This window comes from Mesitornis unicolor, unplaced genomic scaffold, assembly GCF_000695765.1.
Source record: "Mesitornis unicolor isolate BGI_N332 unplaced genomic scaffold, ASM69576v1 scaffold19696, whole genome shotgun sequence".
NCBI classification, from domain to species: domain Eukaryota; kingdom Metazoa; phylum Chordata; class Aves; order Mesitornithiformes; family Mesitornithidae; genus Mesitornis; species Mesitornis unicolor.
The window spans coordinates 17,027-39,811 of record NW_010190741.1 but is presented as its reverse complement, the minus strand read 5'-3'; the positions used below and the strand labels follow the sequence as shown (position 1 = coordinate 39,811).

The 22,785-nt window shown below is 48.6% G+C and overlaps 3 protein-coding genes across 3 annotated transcripts in view; 1 reads left to right on the top strand and 2 right to left on the bottom strand.

Annotated features, from left to right (window-relative positions):
* IRF7 (interferon regulatory factor 7) overlaps window positions 1-1,719 on the top strand; it is a gene marked incomplete at its 5' end in the record, with an annotated part of 3,165 nt that extends 1,446 nt beyond the window's left edge. The window contains 3 exons of the mRNA XM_010186513.1: window positions 230-610; window positions 737-855; window positions 1,573-1,719. Of these exons, the coding sequence (XP_010184815.1) occupies window positions 230-610; window positions 737-855; window positions 1,573-1,719 (647 nt within the window). The remainder of the gene's footprint in view (window positions 1-229; window positions 611-736; window positions 856-1,572) is intronic.
* A 1,569-nt stretch (window positions 1,720-3,288) lies between these two features.
* MFHAS1 (malignant fibrous histiocytoma amplified sequence 1) lies at window positions 3,289-9,929 on the bottom strand. The gene is made up of 8 exons (XM_010186512.1): window positions 9,911-9,929; window positions 8,013-8,892; window positions 7,130-7,421; window positions 6,521-6,707; window positions 5,306-5,496; window positions 4,718-5,205; window positions 3,998-4,155; window positions 3,289-3,470 (listed from the first exon to the last, which is right to left on the bottom strand). Exons 1-8 carry the CDS (start codon window positions 9,927-9,929, stop codon window positions 3,289-3,291), a joined length of 2,397 nt encoding a protein of 798 aa, XP_010184814.1.
* A 2,157-nt stretch (window positions 9,930-12,086) lies between these two features.
* Window positions 12,087-22,785, bottom strand: part of PHRF1 (PHD and ring finger domains 1) — a 26,846-nt gene continuing 16,147 nt past the window's right edge. Inside the window, exons 12-17 of the mRNA XM_010186511.1 lie at window positions 20,775-20,929; window positions 17,123-19,915; window positions 16,288-16,439; window positions 15,490-15,750; window positions 14,233-14,361; window positions 12,087-13,031 (exon numbers count right to left, since the gene is read on the bottom strand). Coding sequence (XP_010184813.1) covers window positions 12,897-13,031; window positions 14,233-14,361; window positions 15,490-15,750; window positions 16,288-16,439; window positions 17,123-19,915; window positions 20,775-20,929 — 3,625 coding nt within the window. The 3' untranslated portion in view covers window positions 12,087-12,896. The remainder of the gene's footprint in view (window positions 13,032-14,232; window positions 14,362-15,489; window positions 15,751-16,287; window positions 16,440-17,122; window positions 19,916-20,774; window positions 20,930-22,785) is intronic.

Below are 22,785 nucleotides of genomic sequence, written 5' to 3'. Positions count from 1 at the left end.
CCCGGAGTGGGGGTGGCTCTTCGCCCCTGCCGCCAGCCCTGTGCCACCGCCACCCCTGCCCGAGGATAACACAGGTGAGTGTTAATAGTTTTTAATAGCTATAAATATAGTAACTCTTAATAAAAAGATTTCATATAATTATTAATAGGTATTAATGCTCAGGGGGAGTTCTGGGGAGGGAAAGCATTTGCGTTTGGGGCATGCAGCTGCTGATCACTGCCTGGTGCAGATGGCATCGTCCCCATCCTGGACGTCAGCATCTACTACCGGGGGAAGCTCTTCCACCAGGAGGAGGTGGGGGGCAGGCAGTGCCTGCTGGTGTACCAGCCCTCCGACCCCGCGGTGGCCCAGCGCCCAGGGCACCTGGTGCGCTTCCCCAGCCCTGCCGAGCTGGCTGACAGCAAGCAGCGGCGTTACACTGAGGAGCTGCTGGGCAGCGTGGGGCTGCAGCTGGAGCAACGCGCCCGCAAGCTCTTTGCCACCCGCCTGAAGAAGTGCAAGGTCTTCTGGGCCCTGTCCCAGCAGCTCGAGGGCATCGGGGACCCCCCGGCCAATCTGCTCTGCCGAGACAAGGAAACCCCCATCTTTGACTTCAATGAGTTTTGCACAGGTGGGCAGAATTGCCTCATTTCCCCCCTTCCCTCCGGATTTTGGGGCTCATGGGAGCCAGCTCCAGGGTGTCACAAGCACCTGACCCCTAGCTCAACCCAAAACTGAGCCCTGTCTCCCCTTGCAGAGTTGAGGGACTTCCGCAACAGACAGAGGCAGCGCTCCCCTGACTTCACCATCTACCTCTGCTTCGGGCAGTCCTTCTCCAAGGCCAAGCCTAAGGAGTCCAAGCTCATCCTGGTCAAGGTGCAGGGGCCAACACCCACCACTGCCCCTCTGGTCCCCAGGGAGGCGGAGACTTCTGGGGGCAAGGAAGGGATGGGTACTGGATGCCCAAGGAGAGGGACCCTGGAGTTCCATGGGAGATGGGGTTATGGGTGCCTGAGAAGGGGGGGCCCTTGGGGTCTAGGGGAGATTGTGGTCTGGGTGCCTGAGGAGGGGAACTCTTGAAGCTAGGGGGTGAAGATGGGGCTCTGAGAGCCTGGGGAGGGGGACCCTCAGTGTCTGGGGGTGATGCATGGGTGCCTAAGGAGGGGATACTGTGGGGGGTGGGAGAGATGGGGGAAATGAGTGACAAGGAAGGTGGAAGACCCTTGGAGACCAGGGGAGATGAGGGAGGCTGAGTGCCCAAGGAGTGGAAGCTTCAGGGGCTCAAGAATGGGGAGAAAGGCTGGGTGCCCAAAGAGGGAAACCCTTGGGGAGCAGGGGAAATACGGGGGGGAGGTGCCTGTGGAGGGAGACCCTGGCCAGGAGTCCAGGGAGAGCGACCCTAGACAGGAAGCAGCTGCCTGGGTCAGGAGAACAGTGGGGCTGGGCAGGATGGCATGGAGGCACCTACCCAGGGCTGGGGAGCTATCGGGTACCCTGCACCCCTCCTTCCTCCACTCCAGGAGGACAGGGCCATGCAGGGCGTTGCAGCCACATCAGGCAGCTGCCCCTAACCCTGACCGATTGCTGCTGCAGCTGGTGCCCAAGTTCTGCGAGTACTGGTACGAGCAGGTGCTGCGGGAGGGGGCCTCTTCCCTGGACAGCGGCACCGTCAGCCTGCAGCTCTCCGACTCCTTCAGCCTCTTCGAGCTCATTGAGCAGTGCACCATGCAGATGGACTGACCCCCCCACCCACTCCTCTTGCTGTGGCCTCCCCCAAAACAGGCTCCAGCCTGGGAGGGGGCACCAGGGCTTGTGCAAACCAGTGTCCCCCATGGAATGCCATAGTGGGATGCCTACGGTGGGGAACATTTCCTCCTCCACTCCTCCCAACCCAAGGGCAGCTTCACTGGCCTGTCGTGAAGCTGACATGTCGCTTTTCCCCTCTGTCAGCTGCTAACGTGTTTTTGTGGAGCGCCATCATTTACAGATGTTTTCTTAAGTTTTTTAAGTTTAAATATATACATACATATGTACATAAATATAGAAAGGTGGTTCCCGCTTGCTGATGTTGCCCAGACATCTGACCCCACTGTCCGGGCCAAGACCTTCACCATCCCACACCCCAAAACCATGGGGGTGCACAGCCAGCCTTGTCCTGTCAAAGCCCCTGCTGGCAGTGGGCTCACGTTTGGACTTTCTCCCCCTTACATCTCTGTAAATGAGAGGACTTCCCCTACATGAAGGAATGCATTTATTGACGTATTTATTTCTATGCATTAAGGCTGCAAACATGACTTGCAAGCAAAGCATGTTGAGGGTAGCTTGGCTTTGGCTAAACAAACAAACAAACAAAATCCTTCTTTCTTTGGTGAGCGCCTCCCTGCTGGCCCAGAGTTACTCACTTGAGATGTTCTGGAAAAATAAGGCAGTAACTACAACACAAAGCACCCAGAACTCAGCTCTGAGGAGCAGAGGTGATGGTGGTAGCCCAGGGAGGAGCGTGGCAGCCACAGCACTGCCCAGCGATGGGGCTGGCAGCAGCTGCACCCACTCATTTCAGGAGAGGGGAGAGGAGGAGCCATCAGTGCTGGACCCTGGGCAAGGGGAGGTTGCAGCCTCCTTACCTGCTGACTGATGTGGATGCTGCTGGGCCCGAAGGTGGTGGTCCCATAGCTTGTCACATAATAGTGAAAAGAGAGCTGTGCTGGGGGCACCTCCAACTGCCTGGGCACTGTGGGGATGGGAGGGCCACCATCAGCATCTCAACTCCCTGAAACCTTCAGCCCTCTTCCCCTGAGCACCATTGTGGCACAAATCCAGGACCATTTGGCTCACCTTTGGGCAGGAGCAGCTCTGCGCCAAAGCGGTGCCCACAGGTCCCACAGGTTTTAACGTCTTCATTTGTCCTGTGAAGGAAAAAGTTCCAAGAAGGAGGAGGAACAGGAGCTGCTCTCAGCACTTCCCATCAAAGACAGTGCCAAGGTGATGGAAGAGGCTCCTTCTTTTCACCCTGATCAGAGGTCCCACCATCACTGGGAGGGCTGCTGCCTTCCCAGGTGCCTGAGCACCTCCAGCTCTTCCCAAAATGGGGGCTATGTGGGGACATTATGTGCCTGAGCCCACGTCTCGACTTTTTCACCTTTCTTTCCATGCTTAATCTCCCATGCAAAATAAACGCTAACAGCATGTGGGACATGGGCTGCGATGGTCAGGAGGGCAGTGTCGTGCCTGGCAAGTTTTGCAACTAATTTCCCATGGCTTTTAGAAGCTGGCCAGCCCCATCAGCACTGCATGAGCAGCCACCTGGCTCTAGCCCTCGACGCACACGTACGTGGCATTTGCACCATCCACGTCTGGCCAGATGAGCTCTGCAGGACAGCCGGCTGTTCGGCAGGGGGTCTTCACGCACACGTGCAGCCCCGGCCAGGCCTCAGCGAGCTTGTGGATGATGAACACAACTGCCAGGAGGAAGTCCCAGGCAAACCGGAAACCTTTCAGGCAAAAGGAGGAGATCTTGCTTGCAGCCACCCAACCACAGCAGCCCAGGAGGTGCTGTGGTGATGCACACATTGCATCCAGCCTGCCAGACCACAGCCAGAACAGTTGGGCCAGCTTCATTTCTCAAATTAACCAAGGCCCATCAGCCTTCAAGGGGGATTTAAAAATATGCTGTAAGAGCTCCCCAAGTTGAATGGCCCTTATGCATATCACTTGGAGATCCAGCCTGAGACTGTGCTCTGCTGGGACCTTATGGAGAAGGATGCCCCATTTACTCCCTGAGGAGACTGCAAAAATTTACTTTCCACTTTCATGTGATACCTTCAGAGAATCATGACCAGGTTGCACAGAGAAAGTGGAAATCTTTCTTTAATTAAACTGCTGGTGGACCCTGGCCAGACGAGAGCATGTGGCAGACTTCTGGGATGTTCTGCCCAGAGGGGTGAAGGTGGTGGATGGGCAGAGGGGACCTGAGAGACAAGTGGTTGAGAGTCAGGAAAGAAGGATCAGAGATCCTTACCTGTCCTTTCTGATGGCTTTCTGCACCGGAGCTCCAGGTAGCTGTAGGCCCTCTGGTTATTCTCTTTGATCAGCAGAGGTTTGCCATTACATATGAGCAGGCAGGTCGCTTTGGCCACCCAGTGTGTGGAGTAGAAGGAGCAAGTTTTCACCAGGAACCTGCATGGAGATTGCCCACAGCTTTCACCACCCTCATGCCCGCGTATCTCTAGCACTGGGAGACAGTGTTAGAGCACCAGGTGGACTTGACAAATATGAACCAACTTTCATATGCCCTACTGAAACCTCAAGCAGCAGAAGCAGCCCCCAAAGCCAAGAACCGCTTCCAGAGTTGGCCATTAGATAGCACCCTGGACACAAGTCAAGAACCCTCAGAAGACAGGAGACCTTCCACAAACTGGAACAGTCCCAGCAGCTGTAGAAACTGGACCATCCTCAGGTGGCCTGGAAGACCTGTGATTGCCTGGATGGGCACAGATGAGCCAATAGACCACCCCCGAGGAAAGGTGAACCAGAAAGAGCATGGTCCTTGCTCACATTCAGGCAGTAACAGTGAAATGGTTCATCCAGGGCTCCACATGTCTGTGGCAGAGCTGAGAAGCCACCCTGGTCTCCTGAGTGCCAGGAGATGCCTCAGCTGATTCGGTCTCAACAGCCAAGAGCTTGCTGACAGTTGTACCCCAAACTGCGCAACCTCAGAGGGCTGGAAACCTCTGCTTACCGCTGGAAGAAACCCTCAGGTATCTCAGGTGAGAAGTAGCCGCGGATGTGGAGGTCCTCAGGGTGATCTCCTCCCCACACCTCAGACACCTCTTCAGTCTGGTTCAGATAGGTTGGGAACAAATACCAGGAATCGCCTTGGCCCCGTTTTGTCTCCCATGGCTTTCCGGGCACAAACTCACTGGCCTGTGGGTTGAGCGCTTCGGCTTGCCTCACCTCCAGGCAGAGCTCAAAGTGCTCCAGGAGGCTGAAGAGCTTCCCTCTCCCTCTGTGGGGCCTGTGCCCCATGATTTCCTCAAACATGTCCTGCATCCCTTCCAAACAGAGCTGGTGCTTCACCAACGCACGCACGGCCTGGTGGCACAGCATTGCCTTTGACTTGAAGGTCCACACCCAGTTGGACCTGTCCCTGATAGTGGCATGCTCCCCAATCAATGTGTCCACAGAGATGCTCTCGAGCTGCTGGACAAGGCGGTACCTCACAAGGAGCTGGGTGGGAAGAGGAGAGAAGAGGCAGCAATGAGATGAGCCCAGCAAAGCTGCAGAGCCTGGGCCCTGCAGAGAAAGTTGTCCTGATCCCCCTGCTCACCTTGAACATAGTTATCAGGAAGGTAGGCTGGAGAAAAACAGTGCTTTCCAGGTGCTCGATTTCCTCATACCACACAACAAGCCCGACGCGGTGCAGGTACCGCAAGATGTCCTGGAGAAGCTCTCTGCCCAGGTTGGACAGGTGCTCATGCTGGGAGAGTTTGCTGAGTAGGTACTGCAGGTCCATCATGCCTACAGGGAGATGCAGGAGCTCAGCACACATCTCTTGGACACCGGCATTTCAAGGCAGATGCTTCAGAGAGCCAACAAACACCCCCAGTTTCCAACATCAGCCTTGCCATCCCTGGGGATGCAGCTAGGACCAGCATGATGCTTGGTAACTGTGGCCCAAAACGCTTTGCCCACCCTCAGCTGTCCCACTGCCACCTCACAGCTCCCATAGTCTTGCCTTGCCTCAGTGGTGCCAACAGCCTGCCAGGACCTCAATGAAGCATCGGAAAAATGAGGCTAATACTGACTTTTTCCATTGTTTGACAAAGTGTGTTTGTTTCCAGCCAGAAAACCTCAGATTGCTAGTTAAACCTCAGATCGTTGGTTAGTCATGCAGCAAGACAGACAACAAAACCTGGCTTATCTCCACAAACAAAACCCATTTGTTCCTCATCCTCTAATCATACAGTGGCCAGGGCAGCCAGAGACGTCTCCGGGTGCTGGTGGTGGTCATACCTGCTCTAGGTATGTGAGCGAGGAGCTGGGACTGCCTGCCAGTCCCGCTAAGTCACGTGTGACACAGCGAAGGGGCTGGGGAATTGTAGGGGGTCATTAAATAAGTTTAGGAGGGCATAGGCTTGGAAACCACACAGAAGCATTAAAGCTGTGGAGCTCCTTCCTACAAGATTTTTTTAAATTGCTTATACAGGGCAAAGGGGAGAAAGAACATTCCTGGAAAGCAAGACCAGACAACGTGGCCAAAGTGGGGTACTTCCAGCCCCAGGCTGGTTGTTGTTAGCAGAGCCTCCTGGTGAAGACACACTTGGCCTTTTCCCATGCTTTTCCTAGGCACTTGTCTTGGGAGCAGATGCTTATAATGACAGAGCTGGGTAGTAGCAATTAATGCTCCAGCAATAACCACGTGGTCCTCAGCAGCGACCTCCACGTGCGCAGGGCCAGAAGGTGCAGCAAGCACGAGAGAGCCTGTCCCAGCTGCAGGACAGCAGGTGCTCCGGGAGGCACGGCAGGGGTGACGGCCGCTCACCATGGCCTGCCATCTCCTCGCTCTGTGCGATATCCACGATGGCTCCTTCCACCTGCCTGTAGACGGGGGGCAGCACTCGAGTGACCTCGGGGAAGAGTTCCTCGTTCTTCACATGCTTCAGAATAGCAGCCTCAAGTTTTTTGATGTCATGGTGATCCGTGCAGTTGACAGCAACTACGTTTAAGATCTGGAAGAGACAAAGCACACACCTGCCAAAAGCACCCAGAGAAGTCTTTTAGCCTGAAAAGTAAAGGAGGGACCTAATGCCAAGGAGGTCCCCAAGGATGGCACATACCGCTGGCTCGGCTTCAGAGGGCACTTCCTTCACATCTTGCTCTAGAGCAGCTCCCAGAAAACCACCTGGGGATGGTAAATGCCCCCTCACGCTCCTCCCCAGGCACTTGTTACAAGCCACAGAAGATGCCCATAACCGAACAGGGACAAGGACCCACCAGGTCACAGCCAGAGGTTACCACGTCCACCCCAGCCCCAGGGAGCAGCTGCAGTAGCAGCATTAGCACCAGACCCCCATCATCAGTAGCACGCTGGGCTGCCAGAGACAACAGGGTGACCACAGACAGCAAGGAACCACAATAATCTCAGCCCTACGGTCAACGTGCAGCTCTCCATCTCCTTCAGCCTCTCCCACTGGTCCACGTAAAACTCAGGCTCCTCGCTGCCCTCCAGGTTGTCGATGAAGTGAGCAAGGTTGCTTTTTCTCTCTGCCATCATGGCTGTTATCTTGGCCATGATGTCTCGCCTCTTCTCCTCCACCTCCTCCTCCTGGCAGCAATCCACATGCGTTCCCACAGGAAGCACCACTGAGTTTGGGACTCGCATGGACAGATTGTTGATCCAGAAACCGACAAGCTCTTTGAAAGTCTTGTCATTAGTTTGGTACCTGGGGAGGGAGAAAAAGAAAAAATCCCAAATTTGCGCCTAACCCACTGGATCTCAAGCCAACTTCCACCAGGACAAGCCTGGCCATGCACCCTGTGCTGCCTCTGGGCCTTACTGGAGAAGAGCTCAGCCCTCCTAAGCTGCCATGGGCTGCATCCAACTCATCCTCAAGTTTTCTATCCTTAAGCTAAGCCAGTTAAAGCCATGAGGTATAGCAAAGTCTGTCTCTGCTATGCATGAGAGCTTCCCTCTGTACCACAAAGCTCCACATTCAGGGAGCACCACAAGATACAGAAGGGCTTGTAAAAGTATTTCCAAGGCAGAAAGCAAAGCTGTTTAGATGGGGATCAATTGTCACATCAGGAGTAAATGTTCATCTAGCGCCTCAGAGAGGACTTTGGTAAGGTGATGACAGATCTAGTGGTTAATTAAAGAGTGATCTGCAAAAAGGGGAAGAGGGAGAGCTAGCTACTCCAGTGGTGAGAAGACCAGACATCAATGGAAATGGTGTGAACCCACGCAGAGGAAAGCTTCCCCAGCCCCTTTGTTCTTCTCCCACTTCACTTTGAATCCAAACCAGCTCAACACTTACATGTGCAGATTGATGACAAGGATGACAAGTGCCTGGGGGGTGATGAACACGTGGTGAGTCATGTAGTACTCCAGCTGACCAGCGAAATCCCAGAAGAGAAACGTGAAGTCCTCAATCCTGAACTCGCTGATCTCTATCCCAACTGTTCGCTCTTCCTTGGGCACCAGTTTGGTTTGCCCTTGCTTCAGGCTTTTGCAGATGGTAGACTTCCCTGCCAGCGAGGCCCCCAGGAACATGGTCTTGACCCTCTTGTCCTCCTGCCCCGCACCACTCTGGAGCTGGTTGAAGTAATTCCGGATCTGCCGGATGCCCCCAGCGCACACTTCACTGGGCGGCTCCCGGAGAGGGTTCCCATTGGCCTTGAATGTTTTCAGGGATTGCCCCTGGAAGAGCTCCTTGGGGAGCTGGCGAAGGGCATTATTCTGCACATGTAGCTCCTGTAGCTGTGCCAGCTGCAGGACCGGCTGGGGGAAGGTCCGGAACAAGTTGTTGGAGATGTTGAGGTACTGGAGGCTGCCTCGACAAGCTGCCAGGTCCCTGGGGAGGGCACCGAGGTGGTTGTTGTTCAGCCGCAGGTGTTTAAGCCTAGAGAGATGAGAGAAAACCCCCTCTGGGATGACTCTGATTTGGTTCTGATTCAGCTCAAGCCTCTCTAAACAGACCAGGCTCTGGATTTCACTGGGAAAGTCCACAATCTCATTCTTGGACAGTATCAGCTTCTTCAGGTTGCAAAGCTTAGAAATGCCAGTGACGTTCCTGAGCTTGTTCCTGTCGAGGTCAAGGATTTCCAGCCTGGGGTTGTTCAGGACTGCTGGAGGCAGCACACGCAGCCTCTGGATAGACAGAACCACTTCACGCAAACCATCCTCCTGCTCCTGACCTGGACACGTGGGACAGGGAAAGTGGTTAAGAAAGACTTCAATCCTTTGGGCGGCAGACAATTTTTTCCCTTGAGCTCTGCGTGACTTTGGGATCATTTCAGCCAGCAAGAAAAAGCAGAGCCAAAATACAGGAACTGGTTGAACAGCGTGACCACAGTTGCTGCTTGAGCAGCTCCCGTGTTCTATCTCAAGAGAGGAACCAAAGTCAAGACACAAGGATCTTGGCTAGGCCTGAAGACACAGGAAGAAACTGTGCCCACCAGACATTGACCTGTAGCCCAAGTGTCACGTTAACTACTTTGCTCTCACTAAAGCACCATGAGAGCTCCAGCTGCAGATGCATCTACCCTGAAACTGGCAGGTTTCTAATCCCAGCAGTGGGCTGGCAGGGCAGAGCCAACATCAGGATGAGAGCTGCTCTGCAGACAACTCGCCCAGCCCACTCTCAGCGCTCAACCACAGCTAGGGAATGCGTTGAGGCCAGGGCTAGCAAGTTCAGACACTTCCTCTCTCGCATCTTCCCTCTGCTCCAGATGCACGCTACAATTCCCTGCAGAGATGCTCTCAGGCCCAGGAGATGGGGGGAATAATGCAGGGACAGTGGGGTTCCCTGCAGGGCAGTGCACGCAAGGGACTGGTGATGGTCAGGAACATTCCCAAAAGGAGGGTGTTTAAAGCAGAGAGGTTTGCAGGCAAGAAGAGCACCAGGGGGATGTGGATCACACAATACTAGAACAAAACATGGTCAGAATTTGCTTTCCTCTCCTTTGTTTCACTTCCTCACCAGATGCCACCAAGCATGGCATCCCTTTGCGTAAGGCACCCTGCTCCGCACCCACTCACTGCCGGTTCTCAGAATCACCACCTAAGCCTGGAATGTGCAGTGGGCCCAGCAGGAAAGCAAGCTTCACCCTCTGCCAAACGCCTGGTCTCTCCTCCGGCACCATCAGAGACAAGCCAAAGGGCTCCCACCACCACTCTGCACCAACGCAGCAAAGAATCAGGGCAGCTACTCACAGGCTCTGGGCTGGGCCATGCCCCTGCAGCGTGGCACTGTCTGGATCCTCCCAGCGGCTCAGCCTCTCCCTTTCGTTTCCTCCTCTCTTTTTTGCTCCCCGCCTCCTGGAGCACTGCCTGGGAACCCCACCCTCTCTTTCTCCATCCATGCACCCTCAGAGCAGCTCCCAGCAACCCAAGCACCTCTAGCCAGATACCAGGGCCATGGGTACGTCCCAAAAGCAGCTCTGGATGGCACCTGCAAGACAAAGATGGTGGCAGGTCCAAGTCAACTTCTCACAGCAGCATCCCTACCTTTGCTAAAGGAGCTTTTAGTGCTATCACTGCTGCAGAGGAGGGAAAGGACACTAATATGGGGTTACGCTACTACCAAACTACTGCATGTGCTGCATAAGTAAGATTTCTTTCCTTAAGCAGCTGGCAGCATCTGACCCAAGAGGGTCAACCAGAAAGTAAAAAGAAAACAAAACCCACCAACAAAAAAACCCCACGGTAGTGGTACTGGAACAACTCTTTTCTAGAACATGCCTTAAGAGGCATTTTTAGGTATGTTTCTCATTGGCTCTCCGAGGGGGCAGCTTACAATTTGATGGCTTTATTTTTAATGATAGACAGAATGAAAGAACCAGTACTCCTGTTCACGTAACTCCAGGGGAAAGCATGTGCAGGAGGTGTAGTTTTCAGCTTCACTGCTCCACCAGGCAACGGCGGGTGCAGAAGTAACTGAAATTTCAGTTGCAGCAGGCTGTTTTCATTACTGCTAATTCATGGGTAACACCAACCAAGAATTTAAAGCAAGGAATCATCTGAGAAACAAAACAGACTGACATTGTCTCCCTGGTCAACAGAATAGCTGCTTCTATTGTCTGCTCAAGCTTTGTTTTCACACCACCTCACGCAGGCAGGTGAATCCAGGACTGCTCCTCTGATACATCCGAAGATGCCCGATTTCCAGCCCAGGTGTATTCACCAGATCACGCTCTCTCATTCTTGTGCCAGCTTGTGCCAAAAGTTTCTGAACTTTATTTTGTTAAGCAATCTATTAACAGTGTACTTATAACCCATACCCATCAGCTAAGTATATATTATAGCTACAAGTCTAGCTTTAAAACTAAAGCTTCTCTTCCAGCTACTCTTCTGCAGTCTCAGTGAGCCTTTGTTCCAAAATCTTCAAAGCAAGCCCAAAGTTACCAATCCCTTAGACTCCATTCAGGCTGCACTTGCATACAGGGAGCAAACAGAGCCAAGAATATCAACTCCAAAATGCTCAGGGCTCATCCACAAACACTTAGGTGGGATGGCGAATGATGGGAATTCAGCGTTTTGCCAGTTCAGACAGTACTGGTACATGGGCTTGTTCTGTTTAAAAAGTAAAATGAAACAACGCCCCCAAACCAGCTACTTGGGAACACAGCCAAAATTACACAACGCAGACCAAAATGTTATGATCAAAATCAGAGTTCACTGAAAAGCCAAGAACACCAGCAGAGGATCAAAGGTGTTGCCACTGGTCAGTTTTCCTATGCTTCACCAGGGGAAAAAAAATAAATTAAAAGAGCACTACAGTTATTTGCTTTATAAAACTCATTCCAGAGAGCCTAACTGTTTTCTCTTTGAAGACAAGCAGCAAGACTCCTCAAAGAGGGCAGTTTTCAAGTGTGCTCCAAGAGGTTAGAAAAGCCCTCATCTGAGACACGTTGCTGCCATCGGGTCCAACAGGCCACATACATTCAGTTCCTACTGAAGGGAAAACCAGTTTCTATGTTGTAACTGACTGGTTTTCTCTTCAGCTTCCCTGTTAAATGTCTTCTCCTTAGCACAGTTAGACGGGGCATGACGCTTTTTGTCAGGTCTGAGGGTGCTGAATATATTTGTGACTGTATTTCAGATGATCACTTGAAAAATGAGTTGCTCTGCAGTACACACAGACAAGGAGTGCTTTTCAAGGATGAAGTCAGTACAGACGCTGGACTCCTTTGCTTCTTGGTAGGAAAAGCAGGCCTCCTACAGAGGAGAGGGAACAATTACTGATCCAGCTCCAATCCTCTTCTAGAAATACAGTCTTCCTTATGCAAGAGCCAAGCATGCAGGTTTACACAGAAAAGCCAGGGCAAGAGGCAGCTGTAAGACAAACAAATGACACCTGCTGTAGGACTAAAACCATTCAAAATAACTTTATAAATTCTGTCACATTTCTGCTCTGTACATCAGTTCAACCTTAGCCCTCCAGCTTGCTACCGAAAATTCACAACACTTGCTTTTTGTTTCGTTTTTTCCTGAAAGGCAGACACAAAACTAGCCATCAGTGCATTATTTACAGAAGTGCAACACAGTCTCCCGCCCTGAAATGAAACTTTTCACTAACGAGATACTTCCAACAGAACGTAAACAGACACCACAGCTTGAGCAGTGTTTCTGAAGTCAGTTTATAAAGGTCAGCCCATTTCTGCAATCCCCAAATGACAGAGCGAGTAAAGCTTCGCTCACCATCGAACAGGCTAAAAATACATTTCAAGTATTAAATCAGAAGTTTCTAAAGACAACCCATATTCTGAAAAAGAAACACAAGGAAAACAGTATACAGCTCTCAACATACTGTATAGGAAAAGTGGTGTCCAGTTTCAAACTTTTAGCAAGACAGGTGCACAGCCCAAAAACGTGTTCAAAGTAACCCTGAAAACTGTAGCAATCCGGGAGTCCCAAACATTAATCTCTTCTGTGTTTCCTCTCAAATTACTCTGCTGGTCTGAGGCATCTGATTGTTACTTAGTTCTACATCTGTAGGTAATAAAAAAAAAAAACAACCCCAAGTTCATTCCCCTATGGAAACAATTCAAAAGAAGGCTCCGCAGGTAAGTCCTGCTGTAATTTTGCTTCTCTGCACTGTACTTTCAATGAGATGCAACTGCTGTTCTGCTATTCCCTCCAGCACAGCATTCGCAGCCAGAACAAATTCAGTCCAAGTCCTGCTGGTTGTGGCTTGCTCTCAGTTTTCCACTTCCCGTGTATCTTCGCCATCTGATTTCTTATGTTTCCTCATATGTTTGTATTTTTCCACATATGCCTTCACCAGATTAGCTACCTTCATAGGGTTGATCTCTCCACTTTTGCTGTGGCAGATCTACAAGAGATTCGAAAAAGCATTCGGTCAACTAACAGCATTACAGCAGTTCAGGAGGGTAACAGACAAGTTATACAGAAGCTTCCCAGAAGAACCGATTCCTGCATAGGCCCTTGAGTCTCATAGCAGGATACATAAGGCAGAAAACTCAACGAGGACAAGAGTAGTATTTTACTTCAAGCACTCCAGAAATGGCCCAGGTCTTATCTACTGAGCACCAACTGAACGCAGAAGAATCTCTGAAAGCAGAATTATTCATTTTTACACTACAGACTTCTGTCCAGCCAGTTTTGCACAATACACAGTCACCAAGGAAGTGCTGATTTCCCATTTTTCTGATGATTTTGAGGAAGTGATGCTGTGATTAAAAGAACCTGGCAGTTTTGAGGGCCCATTTTGAGATATGGGAGAAAGAGAACAGACCCTACAAAGAACTTTATCAGTGTTCAGAGAAGAGCAACAGAGAAGAGTTGACTTCAGCAACAATTCGTGTTGCTCAGCTTTCCTACAAACCACACTTGGGGTTCATACGGGTCATGTAGAAGATGTGAAATTGCAGCCATTATCTCAGGAATTCTGATTTATGATAGAATTTCTCAGTGATAGCAAGAATGCAAAGCAGGGAGAGACTAGCTCTCCAGGGTATCATTTAACTGCCTTGACCACAGGAGCATTACTTGCTCTCACAAGACAACATTTACCTGCTGATCAGGCCTTTTTTAGCCATAATCTGGTCAGCACTAAGATTTGAGACAAAAGTCAACATCAGCCACATTGCAAGGCCCTCTTCCAAAGTTCAGGGACACCACAGATGGTCAACGAATTAAGGTACAAAGTATTTTCTCACTTTATCAGAAACAGCTTGACGATTCTGGCTGGAGTTCTTAACGAGATTTGACCACTCTCGCCCAAGGCACGGACAGTGTAACATTTTGGCTCAGGCAGCTTAAGCTTAGAAATGTTCCAGACCACTGAAAACACAATCTTCTAGACAGAACAGCCTGGCAGCTCTCATCGATAGCACCACTCAGTCCTGCTTAGAGCAACTACTCCTTCACCGCAAGACTGCAGAGCATGAGTCAGAGTCCAACGACCTGCTACTCAGTTACCAATGCAATTACTAAAGCTGGCAAGTGCAAGCCAAAGTACTGCCACTTAATGATCTGCACAGCTCCTCTGCTTCATTTCACTGTCCCCTTACCTTTTGCACTGCTTTTCGAAGAATGTTCTTGTATTCCTCCTTTGTTATCTCCCTCTTCTGGTAAAAAGGTTTAATAGCAAGTTTCACTTCTTCCACAGCCCTTTCCTGCATGTGAAGCTTCTTCATGTACTGCACAGCAAAAAGAAGTTCATTACTTTGTGCTGTCTTGGCACTGGTTTCTAAATGTATTTTTCTTAGAAATGGTCTAACAATGAAGGTAGTAATTTTACAGTTTCAACGACCCACGTAAGAGCGAGCCTCAGAGTGATTTCCTTTACTGCAAACTGCAGTCTCGAAACAAGTTCGTGCTACGAGGAACCCTTGTTTTATGTAACATTGATTCTATGTCTCAGAGAATGTGTTTTAAGCAAGTGACTACAATGCCCACTTCTTAATTTTGGTCTCGTTCCTCTCCAACAGCTCTGAAGGAAACATACATCCCTCAAAAGGCATTGGATTCTAAAAGCAACAAGTCATATACACAAGCAACAAGTGAATATAAAGCTTCAGGCAGTTCTAAAGGCATTCTGAAAACTGCAGAGCTGCCTATAAATCAGGGGTTACAGATGACATCCCAACATATTCCACCAAAATGAGTTCATAAAAACTGCTGCTCATAAATGGAGGTTCAGTGGGGGAAAGCATCTCACTGCTCTGGTTTGTGGTAGAACACAAAATAATTGGCTAAGAAATTTTTGTTCTGGTGTTAACATCCACTATGCTTAGAGCAGATGGCCCGCACAGCAAACCCAAAACTCGGCAGCAGGGGACTGGCACTGCAAAATCTCTGAAGTATTTTACTATCTCCGCATTTTCAGTGCTGATAAGCAGCAAGACACAGTTCTAGCTCTCTACAGGACTGTTATGAGAACAGACGTTAATGTCAAAGCTGGAGGGGAAGGAGAAAACTGGGTGTTTAGAGAAATTTGGACATTCTGGCCTCTGGAAAGTCCCTTCCAAATATTCATGCAAGGAAGTTTCATGCAAGGAAGAATGTATTTGAGATTCTTTAACCCCTCTCTGTCTTATTGCAAAGAAGGAGTAGAATGTGGAACCATCAAATGGAGTAAATCTCAAAAGAATTCAAAGAAAGAACTGCCTGTCACTCTTGGGTTAGTATAGTCAGTCACCAAAAACAACAGTGACAACGTGGGCTGGGAAAATAAGAGTACAGAGAAAGTTAAGAACCTCTAAACTTTACAAGTTCAAATAAATAGCTCAATGTCATGCGTTCGCTACTTGACAGCATTCACTCACTTCCTCATTTTTCATTTTATCCACTGGAGGTTTGGGTGCCTTGATCTTTTCTTCCGCACTTCCAACAGAAGCAGCCTGGATTCCTGGTTCAGATGCAGTAGCCAGGCTGCCTGGCTCCGGAGTCAGGCTCTGTCCTGCCATGCAGCCAAGTGCTGGAAGACTGCCCTGCATGATAAACTGAACCGTGGGCTGGCTGACAGGGGCATAGGGGGGGAGGCTGGAGGGCAGAGGTGGCGTCAAAGGTATATTTTGACAGTACACCTGTGAAACAGATATCATTTTGTAAATGCCTGTACTTGCAAAAGAAAGCATCAGATCAGGATTTTCAGAGCACCTTTTATCCAAACAGGCAAGTAATTACTAGTTTAAATCAGGGGGACCAACATCCCAGCCCTCAACTAGGTCTCCGTGCACCAGGAGCTAGCACCAGCCCCACTCACCTTTTAACAGGCAGACAGCAAGACCGATGGCACAGACCAGTGCCACCAGGTCCATTTTTACAGCCCGATCACAACCAAGAAGCTCACAGCTTCTCAAACAGCACCAACTTTCTGCAAGTTATGGCTGAAAACAGAAGCTGCATGTGTAGAGCAGAATTAAAAGAAAATGAGCTTCTTCAACTGTAAGGATCTCCTGAGAGATTAAATGATTAGAGGATTGCTGACACGTATGGGCTGTATGAAATGTACCACACGCAGAGAAAGGCGAACTCTGCCATGAGAGGAGGGTGTTGCACAACGAGGTCACAGATGAGGTGGGATGCCTCCATGACACTTGGGTGCTGGAATAGGAACCAACCTGAGAGGAATCTATATCAGGAAACATAGGCTCAGGAATCATATAATTGGTTGGAGGAGGCTCATTTAACTGCACCTGATTTAATGTTTGGTTCAAGTCCTCTGCTTTCCAGGCCCCTTCTTTTGCTCGCTGAAGTTTGTAAAACGGCATCCCTAGGTTCCCCAAGAGAAGGAAAAGAAAACATTTAAGAACAAAATAAACCTAAGGGATCAAAGATGTTTTTAAAACATTAAATAAAAAGGATCTAACAACAAAGCTAGCCATAAAAGGATTTTGTTTAGCAGTTATCAACATTTTAAAGCTTCTGATAATAGAGGACTTACCTCCTTGAGCAATTGCTTTTCACTGGGTTTCCATGAGAGCACTGAACGAGAACCACACAAGCAGCTCTGTCAACACACATAACACAGGGCCCCAAACTGTTTCTAGCAGCTTTGGCTTAGCAGAGCTCACAGGAGCAAGCTACAGATATTTGTCACACTCCTCGGTTCTGAGAAATATTCATAAATTCTGAACACAAACCCACCACTCTAGTTAACTGCAGGAAGGGTGGAACAGGGGCTGCCAGCTCAGAGCTCGGGTTGCAATATGCGCTTCACGGCTGAACAAGCTGCCGCTGGCTGGCTGAGCTGTGCTGACAGCTTGTCCGCTCCGATTCGCAACACAACTCGCCTCATGATTTCAGCAAGTGCAAAAACGCCACCTCTCAGGACTGGAAGCCACAGGATCACCCCAGCTCAGATGACAGAGCTGTTACACTGTGACCAGGTTTACCCAGGCACCAAAACCCACACAGCGTGCTTCAACCACTGTGTTTTCCAAAAGAGAGACTTACTTGGAGCTTTTCCGGCTGACAACATGCCGCTTTCTTCCTCCTGAAGATTCCAGGTAACTCTTTTCACTGGTGCTTTAGATTTCAACGCAGGACCCTGAGGTACCACCTCCAGTTCGGGCTTACTGAAATGACCAGTTTCCTCATTTGACACAAGGCACTCATCTTTAACCTCCTTCACACAATCTCTCATTTTGCTTTTGGATGAGCTTTGAGTCGGTACAGCCTCAGTCGGAGCATGCATGATAACCTCCTTCTTTGGGGGTGGTTCCATCAGAGATGGACTTAACGCATTATTTTCTATTTTAACTGTAATCTCAAAGTTTGTATTGCTACAGCTACCAAGCACTGCTGGATCACTACTACTCATTAACTCTGTTTCAGTAAAAGAATCCACGCTGCCAAATGGAACACAAGTGTTTGTGATCTCTGGCACAGGGAATGCAGTTTCACTGGTCACTTCCTGACAGATGGGCTCTACCTTTATAGTTTCCTGAGCCTCTCTTAATTGAGCCGAGTTCTCAGCCTGTATTTCCTCAAGTTTGACATTTGGTTGGATGGTTATGGAAAGCTCCTCTAGTACTAGCTCCTTCTTTGGCTCTTGTTTGAAGGAATGGGGTTGCTCCATACACCTGGACACATTTTCAACTGGAGGCTTTTGATCCTTTTCTGGTGGAGGAGGAAGTGAGGTCTCTTTTGATCTGTGTTTTCTTTCTTTGGAACGTGATCTCGATCGCGGTCTTTTTTCCTTTGATTTGCTGCTTTTGTGTTCCCGAGACCGAGACGCAGAGCGAGACTGAGACCTCCACTTCCTCCTCTCTCGAGACCTGGATCTCGATCTCTTTTTGTCCCTTGACCTCAAGCTACTATCTTTGTCATACCTCTCATAGCTTTTGTCTCTCCTGTGTTTCCGCTTTTTAGTCCTCTCAGTGCTATCTGACTGGGAACGTTCCCTCTGTCTTGATCTTGACTGAGACCGTCTTTTCTTTCTCCTGCTTTCATAAAACTCAGAAGTACTTCCAGGACTACCTGAACACGATCTAGATTTCCTTCTCTCTCTAGACCAAGAAGTTTTTGCCTTTTTATCCTTGGCTTTATCCTTAATTTTCTTTTTTTTTGATCGGTCGTGACTGCTAGAACGATCAGTAGAAGACCTCCTGCTCTTGGGTTTCAATGTGTGTGTTTTGCTATGCTCTTCCCCACCTGACCAAGAGGTAGATCTGGAGCTTCGGTCCCTTGAGTGTGCTCTGTCCCTAGACCCTGATCGCAATCTCTTACGCTCTTTGACAAGTGCTTTTTTCCTTTTCATCTTCTTCTTGCTTCGGGAGCTGGAGTTCGAGCAAGATCTGGAACGTGATCGCCTCTCTGCTTGTTCGACCTTTTGGACTTTCTGCTGCCCATCTATCTTTGAGGGACCATCTGGTTCTAGTTTCACATTAATACTGGGTCTAATCAATTCTTCAGCGTTAAAGAACACATTAGGGCCCTCTCTGCTTTCCTCCTTTAAACACTCTGCATTAGAAATCTCTTTAGCAGCAGATGAAGTGCAAGGAATGCTTAGAAAGTCTTCCTCATCCATATTGTCTCGCTCCTCTGTATCAGAGATCTGTTCTACAATCCTGCTTTCCACGGTCACATCGTCGTGAGACTGTGTGTTACCAGATGGTACGTCAGAGTCAGCCCCAGATTCAAATACATTTTTTACCACGTAAGGGGTGAAACGACGAACAGTTTGAAATGTTTGAACTTTTGGATTTTCAATGGAAATCGTCCTGGTAATATTAGTTAGTGGGATCCCTGAGCCAAGCCTTTCAGGACTGCTGCTTCCTGAACTCGAGTCTGATCCTGTTGGCTCAAATGGATCATATATTTCACTTTTGACCTGCTTTTTCTTAACTGAGAAAAGAGGAGCAGGACTCTCTTTCTGCTGCACTTTGTCATCCACAGGGCGGAAAGTGTTACAAAACCCCGGGTTAGACAGTCTGCTGGGATGCCCTGCATTTCCAGGAATATTGATTTTAAAACTCTCAAAAGAGCTTGCGCCTTTGCCCCTTGAAGTGCCCGGTAGCCATGAACTGCTACATGTGCTCGTATTGGTAGAAAAAGACACCCCACTTGTACGTGCTTGTTGCTGAGATCCCTTGGCATTTGATTTCTGACTTTCCACCTTGCTACCCTTTCCTGGCTGATTAGCGCTCTCTCTGCCCGTCAGCTGGGTTATACAGGAGCTTGGAATGTCGCAGCTTTGGCTTCCTGCTGGTTCTGGCTCCACCTGCTTGCTGCTGGTTTCCTTTTTAATCTTTGGTATCCTAGGAAGCTCGAAGATGTCAATTCTCTTGGGAGGTGGTTTTAATGTCTGCCTCACGGTTACAGCTTTTGAACCAGAATTCAAGTTAGAGCTCAGGGGCTTTGAAGATGAGTCAGTGAGTGCACAGTTTTTAGAGTTTCCATTAAATCGGGGCATTTCATCTAACTTGGAACCATGCCTGCTCAGATTAGCTACGTTCTGAGTCTGAACAGACCTGGGTGTCATTGAATATTCTGGTTTTACAGTTGCCTTTTCTGATGCAGTCTGTGCAGGGTTTCCTGCACGCTCAATCCTACTCAGTGAGGGTGCAGGTGATGAAAACGAGCTTGAGAAGAAGGGTCTGGTGCAAGTGCTCAGCCCAAAGGAAACCGAAGGTCCAGTAATGTTGCTGCTTGCTGTGGTCTCCGAGTGCACCGTACTTGGTTGGGTGTTTCGTCCTGAACCATCATCCACTCTTGAGACATTCACTGATTTTCCATGAAGCGGAGCTATGGCATACAAGCAAACAATTACGCTTTTCAGTATGTATCTGCACACTTTCACCTTAACATTGAAAGAAGTACTGAGCTAACTACTTTGAGTTCCACTTTGGTTTGCAGAAACACCACACAGTAATAAAGCAGTCCAACAGTTCTTTTGGTCAGATACTCAAGGCTTAACACCAGGAAACTGCATCTTTGAGGTAAACACTAATGTTTAGGAAATAAATTATTCTGTCCTGTAGATATCATCAGATTCATGTTTATTAACCTGCAGGCACTGACTGACAAAAACTACCATAACAGAGGATGGTATATGTACTTATTTTAAGAATAAAGGTCTAAGTTTCAATTTGAAGAGACTCTTTCCAAATAATCCCATGCCAAGGGATGACACAGCTGAAGATGCTAGCACATATTCTAGAGCTCTGCTTTTGCAAAGAAACTTCTTGCCAAAGTCCTCATCACTGCTCTTCAAACTGAAGTGCAGGTCACAAGCACAGCAGCAACGCATGACAAATGCCAAAACTTGATACTAAGATATTTCTGCTCTATCTAGTCCTCCATTTTTTATAACACAGTGTGAAGCTACAGTGCAGTACTTCTGAAAAAAGAAAAACACCTATTAAAATCAAAATCCTCCAGTAACATCTCAGCTTTGCAACTGAAACAGAGACAAGGAACACTATTTCAGTGCATACATAGAATCTTATTAGACTGATTGCTGCTGACAACTACTGAATCTGTCCTACATATTTAAATGTTCAGTAAGAGTATCTCTACATTTGAAGCTATGCAGACTGTAGGACCCCAGCAGACGTGGCTGAAACAAAGAGCCTAACTGCACTTTGAAGTGCCAAAGCCTTACCTGCCTTCTTTGCCGTTAGTGAACCATCTCTGTTAATGACCACATCTGAACTACTCATCATGAGGATGCTCTGTCCAGACAGGATACTCCCCAACAGATCAGGCACAGGGGCAGCTTCTGCTTCTTGATCAGGATTCAAGGCAGGTACACTGCTTCTGCATGTTTCAGAGGGGTTATATTTCCTTTACTCTTACAGCACTTGTTCTATACACACACGTTACATTAAAAAGAAATCAAAATCAAGGCCATAAACAGAAGTCAGCCAGGGAAGTTCACTTGTAGTTTTGGCTTCACTAGTGTCATTCAGCCCCCATCTCCCTCTGACAAACAGAAGGTGAAGTTTTTACTAACTTCTCACAGGAACACCACAGAATTGGAAAGCACAATCTTATCAGAGACCGCTGGTAAGCAAATGCTTTTAAACTTATTTAAGAGTGGTGGTCACTGTATTGTGTATCAAGATTAACTTTCCAGTGCATTTAAGATGCATTTTTGTATCACTTCCATCTCAGCTGCCTCTCTTTCCCCCACCAAATCATGATCACAAATACATTCCTCGGGCCTCCTATCTAAAAAAAAAATTGATGCAGCTCGAATCAATGTTTAGCATCAGTCAGAATACACAGAGTGCCTACTGGTAGGGTAGGTAACAGCATGGCATAGGAGGAATTACACTGCAAAAAAGGCAGCAAGGCTCCCACACAGTGGACAGCACAAACATGCTTTATGTATTACAGCATGGCATAGGAGGAATTACACTGCAAAAAAGGCAGCAAGGCTCCCACACAGTGGACAGCACAAACACCCTCCTATATGTATTACTCAGTCTTATGAAAATGGCTTAACTATAAGTTCTGTTCTTGAAATAGGGACTAAAAAGTTTTGAGTGTTTTTGGTTTGGGGTGCAGCTTTTTTGGCTTTTTGTCTTTGCTTGTGTTGGTGGGATTTTGGAGTTTGTTTTGTTCCTTTTTTTTTTTTTTTAAACACAGAAAAAAAATCTTCAGAAGAGACCAATAAACACAGCTCTTCGAGGGAGCTACATTTCATTTCTGTAGGACAACAAAGCAAGCTTTCCAAAAATAACGTACACCAAAACTCTGCAATAACAGACAACAGAAACGCAAAATGGGAAGGCTAAAAGGAGTGGCTGCCCAGGCCAGACCAGGAAACTCATTGTAGTCCAGGCAAATAAAAACTGTAGAATGGCTGGATTTCAGCTACACTCTCCTACCTTCTAAACAACGTGCTACTCAAATAACTCAGAGGACATGGAAAGCTTCGTGAAAGGCTTCCTCCAGGACTGTGATGGGGAAGGTAGCAAACTATTCCAAGTCATCATAGAAATACACTGTCTTAATCCTCAGAAATCAACCCTCTCCATAAATCAGACGCATTAGAGGATAACCACATAAACCTCTCACACCTTTAAAAATTTAAGAGGAGCTCCTTCCATTTCTCCTAGTCTTCAGCTCCCTCAGCCTTGCAGTTTTCTGTTACTTGGTCGGTACCTACCTCAGCCATTTTTCTCATCCCTTTTCTTCTCATCAAGCTCCTGCTCCTTGTGTCCTACCCCTCTGCACTGCATCCTGCACCCCAGTCCTGAAAGCCCACTGTGGCTGCCAGTGAGAAGCACTCAGCAACTCTCCCTGGCCCTGGCAGGCACAGGGGCATGCAATTTGCACACACAGACATCTGTCAGACAGCAAAGCAACTGTTAAATTGCAGTACCAAGCAAAGAGTCTTCTCTCAATTTTTTGAGCTCCACATGGCAGAGGAATTGGGTGAGGTGGGTACATCTCTCATCTCCTCCTTTGGATGTGCAATTAGATTCCCTTGCCCTCTCAGATAAGCAAGTCCTTTTTTAACAGTTAATGAGACTGGGATTTAAAACATACTAATGGGGTTACTAAACCAAAGAGGAAAACAAGAACAGCCAGATGAGGGTGGAAGTACCAATGTGAAATTTCAGTGCAATAGTTACAGCTATTACGAAAGAGGGTGTGTCCTTCAA

Excerpts from the sequence above, each read along its gene's own strand:
- MFHAS1 (XM_010186512.1), bottom strand. Across the intron at positions 7,422-8,012 it reads CTTGTCATCAATCTGCACAT|GTACCAAACTAATGACAAGA; the intron begins GTAAGTGTTGAG and ends CTCCCTCCCCAG. Across the intron at positions 3,471-3,997 it reads AAAGCCATCAGAAAGGACAG|GTTTCCGGTTTGCCTGGGAC; the intron begins GTAAGGATCTCT and ends TTTGCCTGAAAG.